At 41.7% G+C, this 21,314-nt stretch overlaps 1 protein-coding gene across 3 annotated transcripts; it reads left to right on the top strand.

The window, feature by feature from the left end:
- The first annotated feature begins 11,460 nt into the window (after window positions 1–11,460).
- LOC140730619 (bone morphogenetic protein 2-like) lies at window positions 11,461–20,918 on the top strand. Of its 3 annotated transcripts, none has more exons than XM_073051325.1 (3): window positions 11,461–11,895; window positions 15,083–15,456; window positions 18,603–20,918. In XM_073051325.1, the coding sequence occupies exons 2-3, from the start codon at window positions 15,090–15,092 to the stop codon at window positions 19,445–19,447; spliced, it is 1,212 nt and encodes a 403-aa protein (XP_072907426.1). In that variant the 5' UTR covers window positions 11,461–11,895; window positions 15,083–15,089; the 3' UTR covers window positions 19,448–20,918. The 3 variants fall into 3 exon arrangements, with proteins under 3 accessions (XP_072907426.1, XP_072907428.1, XP_072907427.1); XM_073051327.1 differs by lacking the exon at window positions 11,461–11,895 and adding an exon at window positions 13,367–13,516; XM_073051326.1 differs by lacking the exon at window positions 11,461–11,895 and adding an exon at window positions 13,593–14,400.
- The last annotated feature ends 396 nt before the right edge of the window (window positions 20,919–21,314 follow it).

Below are 21,314 nucleotides of genomic sequence, written 5' to 3'. Positions count from 1 at the left end.
ATGAGTATAGAGGTGCATTGTCCAGCTCTCTTCAGCCTCCTCAGAAAGGAGAGGCATTGGTGAGCTTACCTGACTGTGTAGAATGTGTTGTGGGACCATGCGACATTGTGGAGATGTGTAGTTCCAGGAGTTTGAAATTGCTCGCAGTTTCCACTGCGGTGTCACCAATGTAAGGGGAGGTGTGAATAGTGTAGGTTCTCCCGAAGCCTTGAATCTATTGATTTTTTGATTATGCCACACACATCAGAAAAACTTGCAGAGATTATTTATTGTAATTATGTTCATAAAAAACTGGATTCTGATTTAATGTCCCTTTTGGTGTAATTCTGAAATTAATTCAAATTATTGTTCCCAAAGTGGGTTGCAGATAATTGCACTAGTTTAAGAAAAAGGTATAAAATGCATGTTCTGAGGTTAGCAATTTTGGGAGGAGGTAAAAGAACAGTTTTATGTTGGACAGACATATAGATATTATTTCCAAAGCACTCAGTCTTCAGCATTATAACAATATTCAAGACGCCTGGTACCATTGTAAGTAAATCTCACAGTAGGGCAATCCACTGCAGGATTTAAATCTTCTCTTCCAAGTACCCATCATCACAATATAGATGAAGTACTTTTCTGAAGTTAAGCATACTCTAAGAGTGGAAACGGGGAGGACTGAGAGGTAATCATAGTGAAATTTACAATGATTTGCTTCTGCACTCACATCATGTTTGTCCCGACTCTTTATCACTTACAGTGCCTGCCTGACAGCAGCAGGAATTTGTTAATAGATTATAGCAGGGACTCTGTGGCATAAATAGGCCCTAACTATACATTAATGATGAACTGAGTAGATGGCCCACCCTTCTGAATAAATTCCAATAGGTAAAAGAGCAGTACACAAAGTAAGATCTGTGTTTCGACCTCCCTGAGTACGCTAACCTATGTATTCAAAGGACTTTGTCTTTGCAAACATCCACCAGCCTCCACCCCATCTTTTCCAGACAGCATCTCTAGCCTGACTTGTTAAGTGTTTTTTGTTGACCATTACAGAATGTTTTGCCATACCTAGAACAGCAGAACGTATCTGCACATGTAGGGAAATAAGCTCAAAACTAATGGCGAGTGAATGTTAAATCTACAGACGAGAGTCTCAGCAGAAATAGTGGAAACATATATGAGATTCAACAGATGAAACTTCAGAAAATTTCAGGAGGTTTTCAGACAGATGTCTGAAGAGGCAAAGAATGGAGGGATATAGATCAGGTGCATGCAGATGACATTAAGTTAACTTGGCATCATGACTGGCATAGACATCAGGACCTTTCCAGTGCCATACTGTTCTATGTTCCCTGTTGTATGTTCTTGTCTTCCTAAATGCTGATTTTCTCTGATTTTGCATGGCTGCGTTTGACTCTCATCCAACCAGCAAGCTGAGACTCAGTTCTGTGGCCTGCACCCACCTTAAATCATCTCACTTCTACAGATGTGGCAGAATACTCTTCCCTACATCTGCCTCCTTTCCAGTAGCTTAAAAGGTGGAATTAAGCAAATGATATCCTCTAAATGCTCACTACTCCAGTTTATTTGACCCTCTAATCATATCAGCTTACTACTTGGAAGTTAAAATCTCCCTGTAAGACATGAACACTCTCTATTTGGCTTCAATGATGTGCCTGCCACTGCTCAACTTCAGAAGAGCTCCCTCTACTGTCTCAGTTACTCTGAGCTGTTTCCATGCAGTTCTAAATAATACAACCTATTGTATAACATTTCCAACACTATAATTTGCCATTTGCACTACAAAACCTTCGTCCTACCTTAAATACTATCTGTCAACATCATTTTGTTTTCCTTGAAAATGCAGCAGAATGCTATCTTACCAGACTCCGACCCTTTCCTGCTAATAAAATCGATGGAATTAAACCACTGATTAAACACAATTATATGAAGCTGAAGGTGCTCAGCAAATCAAACGGCGCTACACAGAATGTGAAGCCAGAACAAGCATTGGTCGTTACAAAAATTAGTGGTATAAAGGGAGTATCAGACTGTTGATTGACATCAGAGACAGGAACATCTGCAATTGTTCTGTTATCCTCGCAGAATACAACAGGCAGGAAATTCCTCTCAATTTCCGCCACGCTTGTATCGGAGTAATGCCAGCAGACTGTTATTAGTTCTGAGAAATTTCTCAGACAACTCTTTTAACATTGTGAAAGCGACAAAAATGCATCACTTGAAACTCACAATCCTAGGGTACAACTTCAGCACAGCTGAAAATGGTTAATATCTAACATAAAACAATTTTATGTTGTCTGATATCAGTGGCTTAAGAATTTATTCAACTAATCTGCATTGACGTTACTGAGCTTATTGCAGTTGAGTTACACAGGCCATATGTAAGATAAATGCTCAGAATTAAGACAGCACTTTGTGCACGTTTGCTTAAACATATGTACGTGATTCTGATCTTGACTGGTAAACCTCATGTTTTGAGGATGTGGTCATGAATATCCACAGTCTTAAGATGTTCCAAGAACTAGTAGTGCCTCTCTCAGGCAGACAGTTTATAAATCCAAGAGCTTTAAAGTCTTTCTGAGTATTTAGTAAACCTCATTTGATGTTGAACTGGACATGGAGTCAATGCAAATCTCAGCAAAGTATCACAGCCTATTAACTCTGTGTACATTTCATGCTACCTCAGGAAAGCAGCCTCTGTAATCAATGAGCCCTCCCATGGTCTTTCTCTCTTCTTTTCTTGCTATTGAGCGCCAAGCTCAAGGGCAGCTTCTGCTCCACTGATTTAAGACTTGTAAATGTCATCTTTATGCCAAAGATGAACTCTTAATCTCGCAATCTACCTCATTGTAGCCCTTGCACTTTATCTGGCCACCTAGACTGCACTTTCTCTGTAACAGTAGCATTATATTCTGTATTCTTTGTGTCCTTTTGTACCTCCTTGATGTACCTATGAAGTTATAATCAAAGCGAAGTTTATTGACATTTGCACATGTACCGTACGCACAGGTGCAATGAGAAACTTATTTGCAGCAGCATCACAAGCACATAGCAAAACTTAAATTTTTTCAGTGTATTTCAGTACAATGATAAACCAATTACAAATTACCACATCACACTGACTGTACTTCAAATGTACTTTATTGACAGTGGGGCAGAATGGAGCAGAAAGTGTTATGCAAAAACAAGCACTTTCAAATATTTTTGACAAGATCCAGAGACTATTACAGCCAATTAATGCAATCATCCACTTTCTTAGATCAGCAGTTGAGTGACTAAAGACACTGTTGATCTCAATAAAAGCTTCCAACAGGAGCTGTATTGCAATCGGTTTTCTCTTTTTTGATGTTAGTTACTACCAAGGATTTGTCTGGCAGGATCTCTGGGGTTCAGCGGCAATGCCGGACACTAAAGAAAGATGAATGTACAATGTAGTTGAAGATATCTCACAGGCAGCAAATCAGAATGTAAAAAGCACCTTTTATTAATTGAAGTTTCAAACATTTTGCAAAGAGTAAAGTTAAAACAGGAGCATTTTTACTAGCTGAAGGTAGATGCCCAACCACCATGAATAAATATTTTTAAATGCAAGAAGTAATTAGTATCTATTGAAATATGATTTTTTTTATTTGAAGGAACATATCTAAATTAGTTTTTATAGTGTCAGAGAAATTATTTACACTAACTGTCAGTATAATGAAAAAGAAATTATTTGCAACTCATACAACAAGGTGCAATATTTTCTGGGATTTTTATCCCAGTTCATAATCCCATGAGTTCTTGTCAAACCACTGATGCCTAAAGATTCCATTGAAGTAGACTGCAAAACAGTGTTCCCTGTGAAGAGGGAAACAATTGTTGATGTCAGATTTCTAATTTTAACTATGCATGTGCCCAACTCAAAGATCTCTAACAGTTTTACAGAATAATGCCAGCAAATGCTGACAACCATAACAGTCAAATTCAGGCCAATACATTCCTGTTGCGGGGCAGATATTTACCTAGTAGGCCAGAGGGGGAGTACGAAAGGTTTGACACAAATTTTTCTGCCTGTGTTTTCTCACATACTGTAATAGGAATTTTGAGATAACTGCATGAATGAGGAAGATCTAAACTTTCTGACAAACGTTCACATTTGAAAGGACAGAGAACTTCCCATAATTCTCCAGCACTTATACAAGACATTCAGTCAATAAACCCATGCCTGATTAAACCCAGCTCAGGAATAGAAGCTCTATTCATTTTAGTGGAGAGGAATAGTAACGAAGAATCAAGGTAATTTACATGATTTGAATTAATTGAGTTTACTATTTGTTTTTAACTGCTTTCAGTTCTTTATGTTATTTCATTTATAATATGATGAACATGTTTCTTAACATGTTATCTCTTAACATATTAAAATAATTTGAACAATTTTAGTACCTTGGATGCATCAGAGACATCATAAAATATTCATAGTTTTTATCAGGTTTGACAGCTGTTAAAGTGAGGTGTATGTTTTAGCTGACTGTCGAAGTTTACAGATTATTTCTGTGGCAAGTATTCTTCTGGTATCGTCACATGGAAGAGAATTACATACTTAGGATCAGAATAGCTTTGGCAAGAAAGATCTTGCCGGGACATTCATTTGTTCAGTGCAGGATTGGTGGGGAGGTGAGTGGTGAATGTAGGTGGTTTGTACTTACAGAAGAATTCTAAGCTACAGCTGGTACATCACAGTAATGCCTCTGCCAGTCCTTGAAATATGAAGCAGCTCTGCCGCAGGCATAGATAAGAAAAATGATGAAGCCTACCGCTCTCTCAGCCACTATCCATCCCCCTTCTCTATATCACTTTAATATCAGGATTTACAATAGAAACCATAAGGCGGAGGAAATAGAAAAAGATATAGTCTCCAGGGCAGTCTGGGCTATCATACCTTGAGGAAGCTAGAACAGTAACAAAAACCAGATTGTTGCAGGCTATCCAAAAAAAACAAAAATCCAAAAATATGTCCAGATAAATAATGTTTTAGTTCCCATTAAGTAAGTAATGTTAGTTTATTAGCTTATCCTAGTTTGCTCTCCAGAAATATTGATTTAGAATAGATTGAATAAAGATGAAAATTTTAGAACTTTAGAAGAATTACATCCAATATTTGTAAGGTGCTACAGGTCATAAAACATACATAGCAATGAATTAGATGTTCGATATAACTTCTGCCTGAAGTTCCCTGCTCAACAACCCCTATCACCAACCACCACTTCCTTCATATATTTTACTCAGTCACAGATGTTTCATCCTTTTATAGTTAATATCTACTGAAGAAGCTCAATACCATTGAGATCAGACCAATCGACTTGGTGGCGATGAATCACCATATAGGAGGGAGATTAAAAGTCCAACTAAATGGGCCACAACGACAACCTCTCACTCAATGTCAGGAGGAAGGCACCGGAGATCCATGAGCCAGTCCTCATCAGGGATCAGAGGTGGAGAGCATCTGCAGCTTTAAATTCATCGGCATTATCATTTCAAGGGATCTGTCCCGGGCCCAGCACATAAGTGCAATTACCAAGAAAGCATGGCAGTGCCTCTACTTTCTTAGAAATTTGTGAAGATTTGGCATGTTATCTAAAACTTTGACAAACTTCTATAGATGTGTGGTGGAGAGTATGCTGACTGGCTGCATCATGCTCTGGTACGGAAACACTAATGCCCTTGAACAGGAAGGCCCACAAGAAGTATTGGATGCAGCCCAGTCCACCACGGGTAAAGTCCGCCCCGCTATTGAGCATGTCTACAAGGGACGCTGTTGAAGGAAAGCAGCATCTATCATCAAGGACTTACCCCCCCCCCCCCCCCCCCCCATTGAGGCACGCTCTCTTCTCACCTCTGCAATCAGGAAGGAGGTACAGGGGCCTCAGGACCCACACCACCAGGTTCATGAACAGTTATTACACGTCAACAATCAGGCTCTTGAGCCAAAGGGGACAGTAGTGCAGTGGTTAGCACAACATTTTACAGTACCAGTGACCCAGATTCAATTCCCAGTGCTGCCTGTGAGGAGTTTGTGCCTTCTGCCTATGACCCCATCAGTTTCTTCTGGGTGCTGTGGTTTCCTTCCACTGTCCAAAGACGTACCGGTTGGTAGGTCAATTGGTCACATGATTAGGCTAGGTTTAAATCGAGGTTGTGGGGTGGCCTGGCTCAAAGGGCCGGAAGGATCAGCTCCGCACTCCACCTCAATAAATAAATAAACTTCATTTGACCCATCACTGAAATGTTCCCACAACCTATGGACTCACTTTCAAGGATTCTTCATCTCATGTTTTCAATACTTATTGCGTATTTATTATTATTCTCTCTTTCTTATTCTACTTGGACAATTTGACCCTTTACATATTGGTTGTGGTTCTGTCTTTACGTGTATGGCCAATTGTTCAAGGTGCATTCTCACGTATTGCCTTACTCTGAGAGATCATTTTAGTCAGGCTATCTGGAAGAACATCCCTGCTTTCCTTGCAGATCCTTTACTCCAAAAGGGCACATACCATTGGCTTCATGTCCCACCTGAAAGGTGGCATCTCCAACCGAGCAGCATTCCTCAGGTACTGCACTGGAGTGTCAGTCTGAGTGTTTCTTAATTGACTATGTGGAGAATGATGCTTCAAGATCAGATGTGACCTTGATTGGGAATTTTCTTCTGCTATAAAAATAGAGGACCATCTGAGACACAATATCGACTTCCAACATATGTCAGCTAACACACACTTTAATTAATATTTATATATTATTAAATATAAAACCAAAGTAATAGAATGGTGCTCTTCACATCATTAAAAGTGAACCTCTATTATCTGAGATAATTACTATACTGACATTACTCCCTCTGAGCTATAACAACTGGCCACCACATTTCCCTACATGACAGGATCACCAGACACATATCAAGCGTAAAATTGTTGCTTACCTTGCCAATGACCCTCAACTTTCTAGAAATTAAATTTTTAAAAACCCGTTTCTCAGAAGTATTAGAATAGGTTGTTATTATCAGACACATATCAAGCATAAAAACGAAGCACAAAAGTTGCATTTTAATGTGGATTCAAATGCCCAAAAGAATTTACGGGCAGTTTAATGGCTCCCACAGCTGTATTTGGAACCACTTGTGTTTCAATCCTTTGACACTAGAGTTGACTCCAGCAGAGCTCAGGAATCAAATTTTGTCAGAATTCCTAACCAGCTCCAAGAGCAGAAAAGAATGTGTAAATTCTAAGAAGCAGTTTTGTAGGAAATAAGATCCCATGTGCAAACTGATCATACTTGACTCACTCAGCTTATCCATATGCTCCCCTGTTTCAGTGTGCCTGAGATTTCAGGGCCCTGGTGTGAGCCAACTAAAAATATGACTGAAGCCTATAAATTCAACTCCTGTGCAAAGAAGAACCATTACAAGCAAGACTTAATTTGAAAACAATTCTAGAGTACTGACAATCATCGAACCTCATGGTGATGTTAACGTATAAATGCAAAGAATCTGGTCACGTCTGTGCCCCTGCAATTGACTGAAGATCTACGGTTCAATATATGAATTGATAACTACGGATCATTCTCTCATGGGGCAACATGCATCATTGCTGATGTGGGTGGATGGTCTTCCTCACTCCGTGATAACCTGATCCCTGTAGCTGTGAGAAGACTGGTGCAATTCACCGACCAAGTTGAGCATAGCCCCAAGCAATGCTGTGTCCCCATTTCAATGTTATATGTTATGGTGGTCCCTGGCTGATGGCCCTGCAGCTGCCCTAAGGGCACTGCCATTGGTGCGGCAGGCAGCAATGCCAAGCAGCAAACACCATCTTCCTGTAAATTTCACTGATGACAGCCACGTGGTTTTGAAACATTACGATGGCTCATTAGTGAATGAGTGTAGCTACAGCTGAGATTCTTGCATAACATAATTTATCATTTGGTCATGTACAGTATTCCTTCAGCAAAGTCTTTGCAACTGTTATGCTACAGATTTTCCCATAACTATTCAGCGTATTACATTTTTCCTCCTGTTTTAATTCATTTTCATGTGTTTCACAATGACAATATTTCATGCATATTTTCACTGAAACCTTAAGTTCTGATTTGAAATATTTTGGATTAGTGAAGGTGTTGTTGAGGAATTTTCGGGCTTAGTAACACAGTGTAGCATTGTTATTTCATATGCTTTAACTTCAATGCTCACCTTTGAAAAAGATTAAGGAAATGTTGTGTCCTGTACAATCTCATAATCTCATACACTTCTCCTCACAGTTCACTGAGGCCTGAAAGGGTTGTACACTAAGCATCAATATTAGAAATGTGATTGCTTCATCATAACTAATGAAAAGTATTATTTTAATTGGAGGCATTCATTATTGCTTGGTTTTCAGTAACTGCAAAATAAGTTGGTATTGTCAAATTTCTCCCAAGTGATTGAGTTAAAGTGCTAAGTTAAATGGATAAAATCCAGAAACTGCTTCTTTGCTGTTAATAATGCAGCTTCTGTGTTCTAACTGGATTGAATCTCACCTCCTGCTACTTGCATTATCAGCTCGATCTGTGACCTAAATCAATGGAGCAGCACAAAGCAGCAACAACAAGAAAAATCTGCGGCATAATAATTTTGATTAAAATTTACGGCGTTGATTCAAGATAAGTAGGCAATTAGCTGTCATCATTTAGGGTTGTGATTTGTTGTCATATTTAAACTTTACCTCTAGCACTTGGCAAAAGAATCAAGCAACAGCAGCTGTTGCAGCTTCAGAAGTGAAGAGGGGAGATATTGTTCTCCGGTTCCAGCCCTAGAACACAGAGTCAAAAGAAGCAGGTGCCCAATCCGGGGACAGACAGCACCAATACAAGCTGATGAAGGAAACCCCTGTGATGAAGAAAGCTTCCCTATTGCCTGAAGGGATTTTTTTTTTTTACTGGAGTATTTCCAAGTGTCTTGCCCTAGAGTCTACTTTTATATCAGCCTAGGAAATAAATATTATAAACCATTAGATGGCAGAGCATGCTTTTTCTTTCTTCCTCATTTCACTATCCCTGCCTAACTCTTAACTGTCCCAGTAACCTATACTCCTCCAGCTCCATCTTCATTTCTCTTCACCCATGGCTGTTCTGCTTCAAGGTGCCAACCTCCAAAATGTTACCAGCCCCCCGCCCCCCGCCCTCAACAAACATCTTAACTTCTCTCTTCTTCTTTAAGACTCACTGTACATCTGTCCCGTTTTTGTATGACAGCACTACTGCGAACACCGTAAGGCATTTTACTGCTTTGAAGTGCAATAGAAGTTATTGTTATTATTGAACTATGGAGCTTATTCTTCTAAAGTTGTTGTCATAGGGTGAAGCAAGCCTTTCAGCCACCATATATCTCTGCCGAATATTAACGATCCATTTATACCAGCCTCCCTCTATACTGTTGATAACGTCGGTGATATCTGCAGACTGCTCCTAGTACATCTTCAGATTGTGTTGGTTGATTATGCAAACGCCACATTTCACTGCATGTTTCAATGTACATGCAATAAATATAATGAATCTAAATCTGTTTCTGCCTCCACCACCGTGTTCCAGCTTCTATTTACTCTCAGATTGAAACCATTCTTCCCCAGATCCCCGCTGTACCTTCCACCCCTTAACTTACGTCTACATCTTCTGGTTTTACCACAGAAAAAAAAAGTTTCTCGTTGGCATTTTAAACATGACCCTCATAATATTCTAGACCTCACTGAAGTCACCCTTAGCCTTCTCTGCTCCAATGAAAACAAATCCGCCCAGCCTTTCCCGCTAATTGAAATAGACCACCCGAGGCAACGTCAGTTGAAGGTCCTCTGCACTTTCTTCAGTGAAATCAAACCCTCCCTTTTGCATGGAGGCCAGAACTGTATACAATATTCCTGCGGTGGTCTGACCGACATTTTATACAGTTGTATTATAACCAACCGCCCCCCTGCACTTCTCTTTGTATTGAGTTTTACCCTGTTCTCCAACAGCAACCATTGGTCAATGAAAAAGAGGAGAGGGGGTGTTTTCCTAGCCCACTAAAGTGAAATACTGTATGGCACTAAGTTAATGCCTGCGCCACTGCGCACAAGGTATATCCGTCATAAGCAGAATTATTGTGGCACCTCCAGGAAAAGATGCAGGGACAAATATTGCCCAGTCCTCTTGATAGAAGCCGAGACCCATGGCGAATGTTGTATGTTGCCATCACCTCCCGGACAAAAAGAAAGTGTCCCCAAATGGCCAGATGTCACAGAGCAAAACGTGCTTGGCTCCCATTTCCCAGATTCCTGCAAGCGTTACATATCACTCAAGTACGACTTTTTATTTTGTTAAGAAACGGTATTAATACCGGTTTTGTCCGGGAAGAAAGTTGAGTTTCAATTTTGGTTCTAACAAGCCGAAACAAGCGGTCAATAGGAACCGATAACGCATTGTCTCCACACCCAGGCATACGGCAAAGTATACCGATGCCTTCGACTCTTCACTTCGGTATTCCTGATAGTGAAACCACTATGCGGATAATTTCCCGAGCCCAATAGGTATTTGTTCATCATTCCCAATAACGCCAAAGACTCATTTGACCTCTGGAAGGACCAACGCAGAAAGAACGGTGCTGTTGTCACCTCAAACACCGTGTAGCACCACAGAAGGTGACCTTCTCTGCCTTGGGTGAAATGCGATATCGTGTTGTTACACCTGACATTTTTTGACGATTTGCAAACCGAAGGACTGCGTGACCGGACAGCAGGGTGAGCAGAGGAGGCCACGTCCCGGAGCTCTTACAGCCCCCCCACCCCCCCGGTTCTTTGCGTTCACTTGACCGCTTGGGGACAACCCGCACGGTGTTCCTGGTGGAGTTGCACGTATATCACGAAGAGCGCCGAGTTTGAGTGGGAATAACCACAGTTCCTCCGCCTACCAAGGTTTTATGAGATCTGATTGCGTATGCGGTTGGGTCTATCGTTTTACACAAAAGCTACGAGTGAAGTATATTCATTTACTGTCTATTTATTTCCCGCGTAATTTCTGCCCAGATGCCCTAAGGCAAGGTGTAACAGGAAACACAACAAGTGTTTAAACAGAAAGAACCAATAATACGCGACATCAATCTGTTTCCAACTCGGACAGCCAACGTGACTTTATTGGATTTGATTTTAAAAAAACCATGAACCTCGGAGATTTATCTGTTTCTAAGCAGCCCTTTCAGTTTAGATCTCCCTCTTTAAAGCCCGGAGTTTCCCAGATGATTTTTTTTAAAGCTGGATGCTTTTTTAAGGTTCTGACTGTTGGCGCGTAAGGTCGCCTCGCGTAGATTTTCCCAGGATTTATATAACAAGTACAGTTTCTGCACGCGTTCCACACTCAGCAGTTCTCGCTCCGTGTCTGACGGAGAAATCCGATGACAGTGTGCAGGAACCTCTCTGTGTCACAGGCACTGCATCAATCCCCCCACCCCTCCCTCCCTGTTTACACTCGCAAAAACACAGACCCTTTTTAACACAAAAATCCCCCTGTGATGTAATGACGTTATATGAAGATCGTCTCAAGCGAGTGAGTCACTGTGCTGTAAACATTCCCGCTGCCAGCCACAATATAGGAAGGCGAAAGGAGTTAAGTCAAGAGAGTGTGAAGTCATCCGCTTGGAAGAGTTGACTAGGTGCAGATGGTTTAAACCGGGCGCCCCGACTCTCTTCTGGATCCTCGCGCATCCAAGGATAACCTCCGTGTCTCCGAGATTCGCTCACCCAGTGAAATGGTTCGCCTTTCCTTCTCCGCACTTTTTCAACTCTCGCTAACCGGAGCAGCCGGATTCCGGCTTCTCAACCGAGCAGCCGTCTGATCTAATGCAATATTCCCAATCAGGTAAGGAGATGGCTGAGATTTACTTAAAGCGATAAATAAGATTGAGATTTAACTGCTGCACACGGGAAATTAAAACGCATTGAGCAATTATATCGGTTAATCCTAGCTTCCAACTAAAACTCATGACATTATTTTAAATGTTGATTTACTTTCCAGGACTTTTTACGAGTTCAGTCTTTTAAATTCAGTCACATTTTCTGTTCCTATAAGAACTCCTGGATATCCAAGAAAAGCCGCGTCCCATAATTGTTATATTTCCCCGTTTCATACACTTGTTCTCCTTGCTTTTCCGTTCCCTCCCTCTCTCTCTCTACCTTCTCAGTCACATCCCTGCGCTTCGGCAACCCGCCCCCCTACTCAACATTCACACCTGAACAGATCTTTTTTTAATGGGAGGAAAGAAATAAAGTTTTTTTTTTGCAAAGGCGCTAAACTACAACGCGGAGGGATGAGGGAATGATCCGATCTGAGTTCGCCGAGTCTCCAATGATTTGACTCCTCTGAAAGGGAGAGTCATACAAAGGAATCGTTGTTGCGGAGATGCGAAGTCCAGCATTCAACGGTTGTTCGCAACCCGTCCTGAAGTTGGCGCTCTTCGCTCATACCTCTGCCTCTCCGTTCTCGGCAGCATGTCAGACCTGACCTTGTTTCGTTCCTAATTGATTCCATTATCTGTCCAGGACACACAAGTGCTTTCTCGGGCTCTTTCCCCGCCTGACGTCTTCGCTTCGATCTCAGGTCTATATTTTACCCTTTCCTTGCAATGGCCCAGATAATTAATAATGTCCACACGTGTATTATTTTTTTCAATGCCTGCTACCAATAAAAAATTAAAACCGAGGAAATGGCCCTTTATTTGTTGTTTGCCATGTTCCTCCCTTACACTTCGTCAGGTGTGTCGTGAAGTGTGAAGTTTAGCAGCTCGCTGTCCCAGTGACAAGTGGGCCATGTACACTTTGAACGTTGCAGTTAAAAATACGTCCTGATTAAAACGAGCGAATAAAGTGCAGAACTACAGCTGAAGAGAAGCAGTTTCTTTAAGAAAAGTTTGGAGGAAGTTGACCTACCATTTAAAAGGATGCGTTTGAGCCAAGTGTGTGGTTCTTCGGGGGGAAGTTGGACCTTGTTTCTATTCAAAGTTTGACTTCTGAAAGTTAAGCTCTGCACAAAAGCAAGTCATTTATAATATATGAAACGAGATCTTCACGGGTCTGCTCTTAAAACCCACCGCCCCAGAAAGTTATAAAACACGCTGAGTACATCAAAGTCTATCGAGCAGAGAACACATAGAACGAGTCCGGGCTCTGAAAGAGTTAAAATACAAAAGCGATATTTAAGAGCTGCGTGCGTGTAAGTGTGTGCGTTTTAGATGCATTAGGGGAAGTTTTTTTTCCGAAGCACTTTTCGTCTCTTCCCCCCCCCCCCCCACCTCGCCCCGAAATAAATGCGAAGAGCAATTTGTTCCTGCTGCAAGCATTTTGTTCACAGACTTCCCAAGGATCTTTTTAGCTCTGCCAAAGACAATCTATCGCTATGATCTGAATGTCGAATCTGTGTCAGTAATCATTACCCGGTTTGATTGGCAGAACGCTGCTTTGGCCCGGGAGTCATGATATCAGAGGTATATGTAATATTCAATATATATTGAATTGAACTATTATTCAATACTCAATTACTATGGAGAGGGAGTCCTGCCACACGCCGAGAAAACTTGCCAGCTAAAAAAGGCTTATTGTAATCACCCACACACCCTAGATTAAATGCATAATAATTCGCATATCTATAAGGTCGATCCTGTCAGGAAACCGTGGAGCTTTTCTTAATCGTTTTGGCGTTATCGTTTAGAATGCACTCGGATCAGCTGCTTGGCATTCTTTCCCCTTCTCCTTCCATATATGTTGGTCATTTTCAGTCTGCACTTTGACTGAAAAGGCAGAGGAGAACAGACTGGAGATCCTGCGTGTGATCGGTTGGTGGTTGTGGTTGCAGCGAGACTCATTAGCGCGGAATTGACGGAGGAGTAATGCGATCAGCACAGGTAGTCCCCGTCCGATCGCGGGACTCGCCGGCACTCCACCTTCGGCTTTCGAGGCTGGAGTGTGCCGGAGAGAGCGAGTGCGTGTGAGAGCGGCGTCACGTCCCGAGTACTTGGTGAATTCTGAAGAAATCAACCTCCGGTGGACGGGAGAACGGCCGAAAAGGGGGGGGGGGGAATAAACGAAGGCTGAACGATCTTCTGAAACATATTGCCCCCTCCCAAACCAGATGTTTCGGCGTCTTATGAGTCTTGTTTTCCGGAAAAGAGGAGGGTGGGAAAAGAGAAATAGGATCTAGCCCCGAGATTGGGCCGGCAAGAGTGCAGCACACTGTTTTCTACGGGGGGGGGGGGTGTTTGGCGGGTCAAGTTAATAACTTTTTTAAAGAAAACTCTCAAAGACTTCACGCGATTAAATGGACTTTTCGGCGGTGCGGCTTCCTGTGAATTGGTCGGCTGCTTAGTGAAAGGTAAGCGGGTCCTGGCATTGTGTAGCAGCGCGCCCAGGCACCAGCAGTGGCGAAGACAGCACCTGTGCGTCTACTTCTCAGCCCTGTGATTTGTCCCATCCCAGACACAATAAGTTCAAGCAAACGTAAACAACTGCTCTCTCTCTCTCTCCCGCTCTCTCTCTCTCTTTCTCCTTCTCTCGTTCAAACACACATAGATGCACACGTGTGATTCGCCCGCTCCCGTTCACCTTTGTTTTTACGTCTCTTTCGCTTTACTCGCTGGGCTATCACAGAATTAAAAGAAGATGCGCTCCCCTTCCTTCTTCTTCTGCTCGCACCCCGCCGCACAACTTCTCACACTAGCAATCTAACTGGTAATTGGTTTATTATTGTCACATGTACCGAGGTACAGTGGCGTGACTAATTAAAAATTCGAAGTTAGTGATTGTTCTTCGATTTCACTCTTTATAACCATCCTTCTTCCCTACTTCCCGTCCGGCTGTCCCTTACTCAGCAAGAACTTCTTATTTAGTGTGTCTCTCCCTTCCTCTCTCCACCCCCTGTATCTGTCTACCTGTCGTTGAATGTATTCCCCCTCCCCCCAACCCCACTATCTGCTCACCCTTTTCGTGTTTGTGTGCGTTTTCCCACATGTAGCACTGAAATAACAGCTCCCCCCCCCCCATGTTGCTCCCCGCAGAGACACGATGACGGCCGGGAGACGATCTCTGATGGTGCTCTTCCTCTGTCAAGTTCTGTTTGGAGGCTCAGCAGGGCTCATCCCCGAGGTCGGCCGCAAGAAGTTCGCTGAGCACCAAGCCAACTCGAAAGGGACGAGTCCACTTCAAGCCGAGGGCATACTCCAGGAGTTCGAGTTGCGCCTGCTCAACATGTTCGGCCTCCGGCGCCGCCCTCACCCCGGCAAGAATCCGGTGATCCCGCAGTACATGGTGGATCTGTACAAGCTGCACGCCGGCGAGGAAGCTCAGCATCGTGAGGGGAGATCGGTCTTGTCCCATTTCCCCGAGAAACCAGCCAGCCGCGCCAACACAGTCAGGAGTTTCCACCACGAAGGTAAGGCAGAGTGGCAGCGAATTTGCCAGGTGTCCCCAGTTCGCACCCTGCTCAGTTCTCTCATTGTAGGGGCATCATAAAGACTATACAGTGTGTGTGGCCACATAATAACATCCAACATGCATATTAATATTTGTAAGTGCAGACAGTTTATAGGAGTGACACACGCGCAAGCACTGCGCAAGAATTGTGCTATCAGCATTTTGGCGTGTAACTGAACTGAAGGGTAGAGTTACTTGATTTCAGTCTTTTTTTTACAAGTTGCATTTCCTGTTGGTTGGGCCCTTGGGTTCACAGCACAGTCAACTCCAAAACAGGTAGAATACGTGATATCCGTCCCCGTACCAAACTTCCCCAGCCCCCCACATCGTCTAAATAAATCCACTTTACACGTTGCCAGCAGACCGGCGGAGCACCACTGCCGGACCCGCCAGAGGAGAAAATGCAGATTGCTCTGTTGTGACAGTCAACGTTTTGGCAGTATTATTGTGGAATGAGTTTTGTGGACCGTTCTGGTTAATGGTTTGCAGGTTTTATGTCGTAGGCACATTTTTGCAGAGCAAGATAGGGCATTCAACAATGGGCAGATGTATTTATTCTCTCCAGAACACCTGAAGCTTATCTTATCTGGGGTTTGTGGAGAGGTTTCCCGGCATTTGCGTGCCTCTAGATGCCTTTGTTTTTCACGGGATGTCGCATAAATCTCTCTGTCTCATATGTACGGGACTTGATACTTCCAATCCTGACGAATGCTAGCAAACCGGAGAATTAATCTTTTGTTGTTCACACGTATTTTTCAATAATTGATATTGGTTATCTGTAGAGACTAAACTGTGATAATTTGCCGAACGTTAGAACTTTTTTTTGAAGATAGCTCAGACTGTGCTTACCTGGGGATAATGTAGTGGCAGGAGGAACCCCTTCACGATATTTGCTGGACATTGATAAAGGGGTTCCCGCACCAGTCGGATAAAATGTGTTCCTTTGCATTACTTAGGTTAACCCGTTTAACAGTTGAATTCCCATTAATTAGGCGCAAGCGTTGCAGATCTTTCAAAAGTTCGTCCCAAGAAAATTGAATACAAGTATACTTGGTTCAGAAACACAACAGCTTTATTTACAGGAATGTTAGATCTGCATCAGCCCCTCCCGAACAAAATTTAAGGACGTCTTAATAAATCCACTCTATTCAGAAGAAGTTTGCTTCTGATGCCAATCTCGCGTGTTGGAACTTAGATGTCTCCCAGGTCCTAACGCCCGCGAAGCTGTTAGTCACGAAAGCGCTTCTTTTGCTTACACGAAGTTCAATTAAAAAAAACTGTCTTGGCTACCCCAGTCCAGACTGTAGCCACATTCCAGGTTTTGATTTTCTTTTTATTTCGAAACCACTGAACTTTTAATTACAAGAAGCCAAATGAAGTTCATTTATTTTCAGGGAGACCACTCCCAGCTAAAAACAAGTGTGAAAAATTACCATGTTATTAAGGCTGAAGCGTATATTCTTAAACAAGCCCAGGTATTTATAGCATTTCCACGTGATGTTAACTCCATACTCCACATTTCAACAGATGTATACAGGAGCATATTAGCAATGAATAAAACAATGTGGCATGTTTCCAATGTTAGTGGAACTATTTTCAAATGGCCTAGAGCAAACCCTTTGAAAAGTAATTACATAATATGGCACAATCTCGGGTATGGACCAGAGTGTTTACCAATTGGTGCATTTGTGGTGTCCAGGGAGAGTGTGGTTTGGATCAGGGCTATACTACACTTGTGATCAAGGGACCCCTTAGGCTCATCACGTATGACCAAGTTGGAATGAGTTCTCCCTTTGCTATTATTTCTTCCTTGAGTCTAAGTGAGGCATTGCGAGACATTGAAGTGTGATTCCAGACTCCAAGCTCAGTAAATGAACTTTGCTAATTTTTGCTGCTTTTCAAATCAAGTTTTTGGGTGATTCAGTTTGGATCCCCTGCACAGACATATCCTAACAATTTGTAAACATTCCTGTGGTTGTCGTATTTAAGCAAAATAAGGGCTTCAGTCAAATACTAGTCGTAAGTAGCATGAGCTTCTGGATATGTTTCCTCTTCCTAATAGTTGAGGTTTCAACTAAAAATAAACAGATCTACTTAAACATCTCTCATTTACAACCCGTCCTTAAGCAGCAAACATCATTTCAGAACCTACAACCTGAATGAAATGGGAAGGAAAATACACAGCATTTGAACTGAGTTTATAGCTGGTTTGATCTTTGCTTTTGTACATTTTTCGCATTGAGAAGATATGTAGCAAATAGTATTTTATTAGTGAAGATTAGTTGAGAAAATAGAGCACGTCTTTTTATTCAATGTACAACCATTCCTATTGACTATCATTGCTGTTAATCTATGACATAACATTTTACTCAAATGAGATGTGCAGTCTGTTTCTGCATCAATATTGGACCTGTTTTGTTTTCTGAACACTCAGTGACCACTTAATTAAATATCTCCTGTATCTAATAAAGTGGCCACTGATCGCATGTTCATGGACTTCTACTGCTGTAGCCCTACCAATTTGATGTGCTGTGTGTTCAGAGATGGCTCTTCTGCACACCACTGTTGTAATGTGTGGCTATTTGTGTTACTGTGGCCTTCCTGTCAGCTTGAGCCAGGCTGGCCATTCTCCTAGTTAATGACCTCTCATTAACTAGGCGTTTTTGCCCACAGAATTGTCTCTCACTGGATGTGTTTTTTTTTTGTTTCTGTGCCATTCTCTGTAAACTGTAGAGACTGTTGTGCATGAAAATCCCAGGAGATCATCAGTTTCTGAGATACTCAAACCACCCTGCTTGGCACCATCAGTCGTTCCATGGTCAAAGTCACTTAAATCATATTATTACTCCATCCTTATGGTTAGTGTGAACAACAACTGAACCTCTTGACCATGTCTACATGCTTTTATGCATTGAATTGCTGCTGCATGATTGGCTGATTAGATATTTGCTTTGACAAGCAGGTGTAACTAATAAAGTGGCCACTAGAATAACGTATCTCAACATTATTTATCTCGATATTATGTATTTCATCATCGTGTTAGGTAAAGTTACCTCTGAGCCTTGAATGTGTCTGACAGTGGTTCTAATGTCTTTCCTGTAACAGAACAAATGGAGGAGTTGCCTGGAGCCAGAGAAGAAACAACACGCCGCTTTTTCTTCAATTTGAACTCTATACCCAAGGTGGAACTCATCACCTCAGCAGAACTGCGGATCTACCGTGAGCAGGTGCGAGAGGCCTGCCTGAACGCCAGCGGTGGTTACCATCGCATCAACGTTTATGAGATTCTCAAGTCAACGGCGCCGTCTAGCCGTGATCCAATCACGCGGCTGCTAGACACAAAGCTGGTGCGCCACAATGTGAGCCGATGGGAGAGCTTTGACGTCAGCCCTTCTGTAATGAGATGGACCGTACAGGGCCAGCCCAACCATGGGTTTATGGTGGAGGTCATCCACTTGGACCAGGAGTGCAAACATTCAAAAGGACATGTCAGGGTCAGTCGGTCTCTGCATCAGGATGAGGAAAGCTGGCCTCAGATGAGACCTTTATTGGTGACGTTTAGTCACGATGGCAAAGGACACACTCTTGAGAAGAGAGTGAGGCGCCAGGCCAAACACAAGCAGAAGAAGAGACTCCGGTCTAGCTGCAAGCGTCATCCTTTATATGTGGATTTCAGTGATGTAGGATGGAATGACTGGATAGTGGCACCTCCAGGATACCATGCTTTTTACTGCCAGGGAGAGTGCCCATTTCCACTGGCAGACCACTTAAACTCAACAAACCATGCTATTGTGCAGACGTTGGTGAACTCTGTCAATGCAAACATTCCCAGGGCGTGCTGCGTCCCAACAGACCTTAGTCCCATCTCAATGCTTTATCTTGATGAACATGACAAAGTTGTATTAAAGAATTACCAGGATATGGTTGTAGAGGGTTGTGGATGTCGTTAAAGCAGGAAAATTTATCAGAGAACAAAAAAACCTTGACACTTTACTCTTTCCCAATGAAGACACTATTTATATAAAAAGAATTAACAAAATAGGAACATCTATTTTGAAAATATATTTATGTCTACTTAAAAAGAAATTGGGAAAATAAATATTTTAATCAGAGAATTGTTCCTTTTAAATGATGTTTAATTGTATTTCAGATGTACATGTTTATATGGGTTTAACCCCAACATATGAAGTATAATGGTCAAATTCTTATTTTGTATTTATTGCTATTGTAACCACTTTTAGAAAATAGCTAATTTGTATTTATATGTAATCAAAGATAAATATAGGGTTTGTACATAAATCGTCAATCCACATCTGTCTGGAGTATATATGGTTGAAAGAAACCTTGCAGTGAATCCTTTTTTCTCAGCTGGGGGCAGGCAAACTAAGATTCTAAAATGTTTCAGAACGTGTACCAACGTGAGTCCCATCTTTTCAAAGTGTTTTCTGACATGTGGCACATTAAAATTTTTGGCATAGCAATCTTGAAAAGCTTACCGATAATAAGATGAAGGGTTTAGGGATTGGAATGCATACAAAAGTAATTGTAGCAATGTCTAAATAGCAAACAGTGTAAAATAACACTGGGGTTGTTCCTTGTAGTTTACAGGTGGTTAAATTAGATAGAAGCCAGAGGCAAAATGGACCCGTTATTCAACTTCTAGTGAGATCAAGCGTGAATGCTTGGAAAAAATCTTAAAGCCCACCTTTAGACAGAAGAAAATCTACCAATAGAAGGCTTCAAAAGCAAATGTCAACCCGGTTCAGTGGTAATGCACAGGTCATTGAAGCAGTAACTCATGAGTTCAAGTACCCGTTCAGGTTTTGTGCGATTAGCTTGATTATATTTAGAGAGTCCTGCAATGTTGGAGGTTCTGTCATTCTGATTTAGTCCTTAAACTGAGGTCTACCATCTTGGTGAAGAGTATATAATCTTCCTGTAACACCATTTATAAAAGGCCAGAGCATTCTGTTGGCGTCCCACCCAACATTTCTTATTCAACCAAAGCAGATTATTTGATTATTTGTCTCAGTGTAAAGTATATTCATCTGTGCAACAGCAATGCCCAATCAGTCAACAGTAATTTAATGAGTAGGAAATGCAAAGAGACATCCCAAAAAACTTTTAAAGGCCATGGAATACAAATGAATTCGTATGCAATTGCTTGTATTTAGAGCCCCTTCTTAGAAATTCCTTTTCATTGGAAGATATTTTAGACATGCTTTTAGATTCAATTCCCATTTTTTTCTCTCATGAAAATGCTTCACTTTGCTCCCTGTATGGGACCTATTTACATACCTAATATTTATTGCTCCATTTTATTTATGATATGCAAGACTTAACAAACTCATGACCACACTACAACAATTAAACATCCTAAATGAAGTAAATGAACCTTCTGCATTAAAAGTATGAAACACATTACTTGATCATAAATTGGTTTCGTTATTTATACTGAGAAAAAGTGTAAAATAGTTATAACACTTATATCTGGTAATAGTTGAGGGTCATTAGATATAATTTATAAATATCTTGTATTACACCTCTAGAATTTCATAATCCTGAGATCTGACCATATTTGCATCCGATGGATAACCCTAAAATCTAAACCTTTTCAAGGTACTTTGAGCCAGAGGTACACTGGAAATGCACTTCCCAAGAATTCATTAATATTTACCAGGAAGGAAAACCAGCATGGAAAGCAGATGTACTTCTGCATGCCATACTATAGTGCTCCCCACCCTTGTCATTCTCATCAAACTTACCAAGCTCATCAGAGGTTCAAAGGATAGCAATTCCTTGAACCTAACAGCAGAA

This window comes from Hemitrygon akajei, chromosome 7 (genome assembly GCF_048418815.1).
Source record: "Hemitrygon akajei chromosome 7, sHemAka1.3, whole genome shotgun sequence".
Lineage (NCBI taxonomy): Eukaryota > Metazoa > Chordata > Chondrichthyes > Myliobatiformes > Dasyatidae > Hemitrygon > Hemitrygon akajei.
The sequence above is the reverse complement of the archived record's forward strand: the minus strand, read 5'-3'. Positions and strand labels throughout refer to the sequence as shown.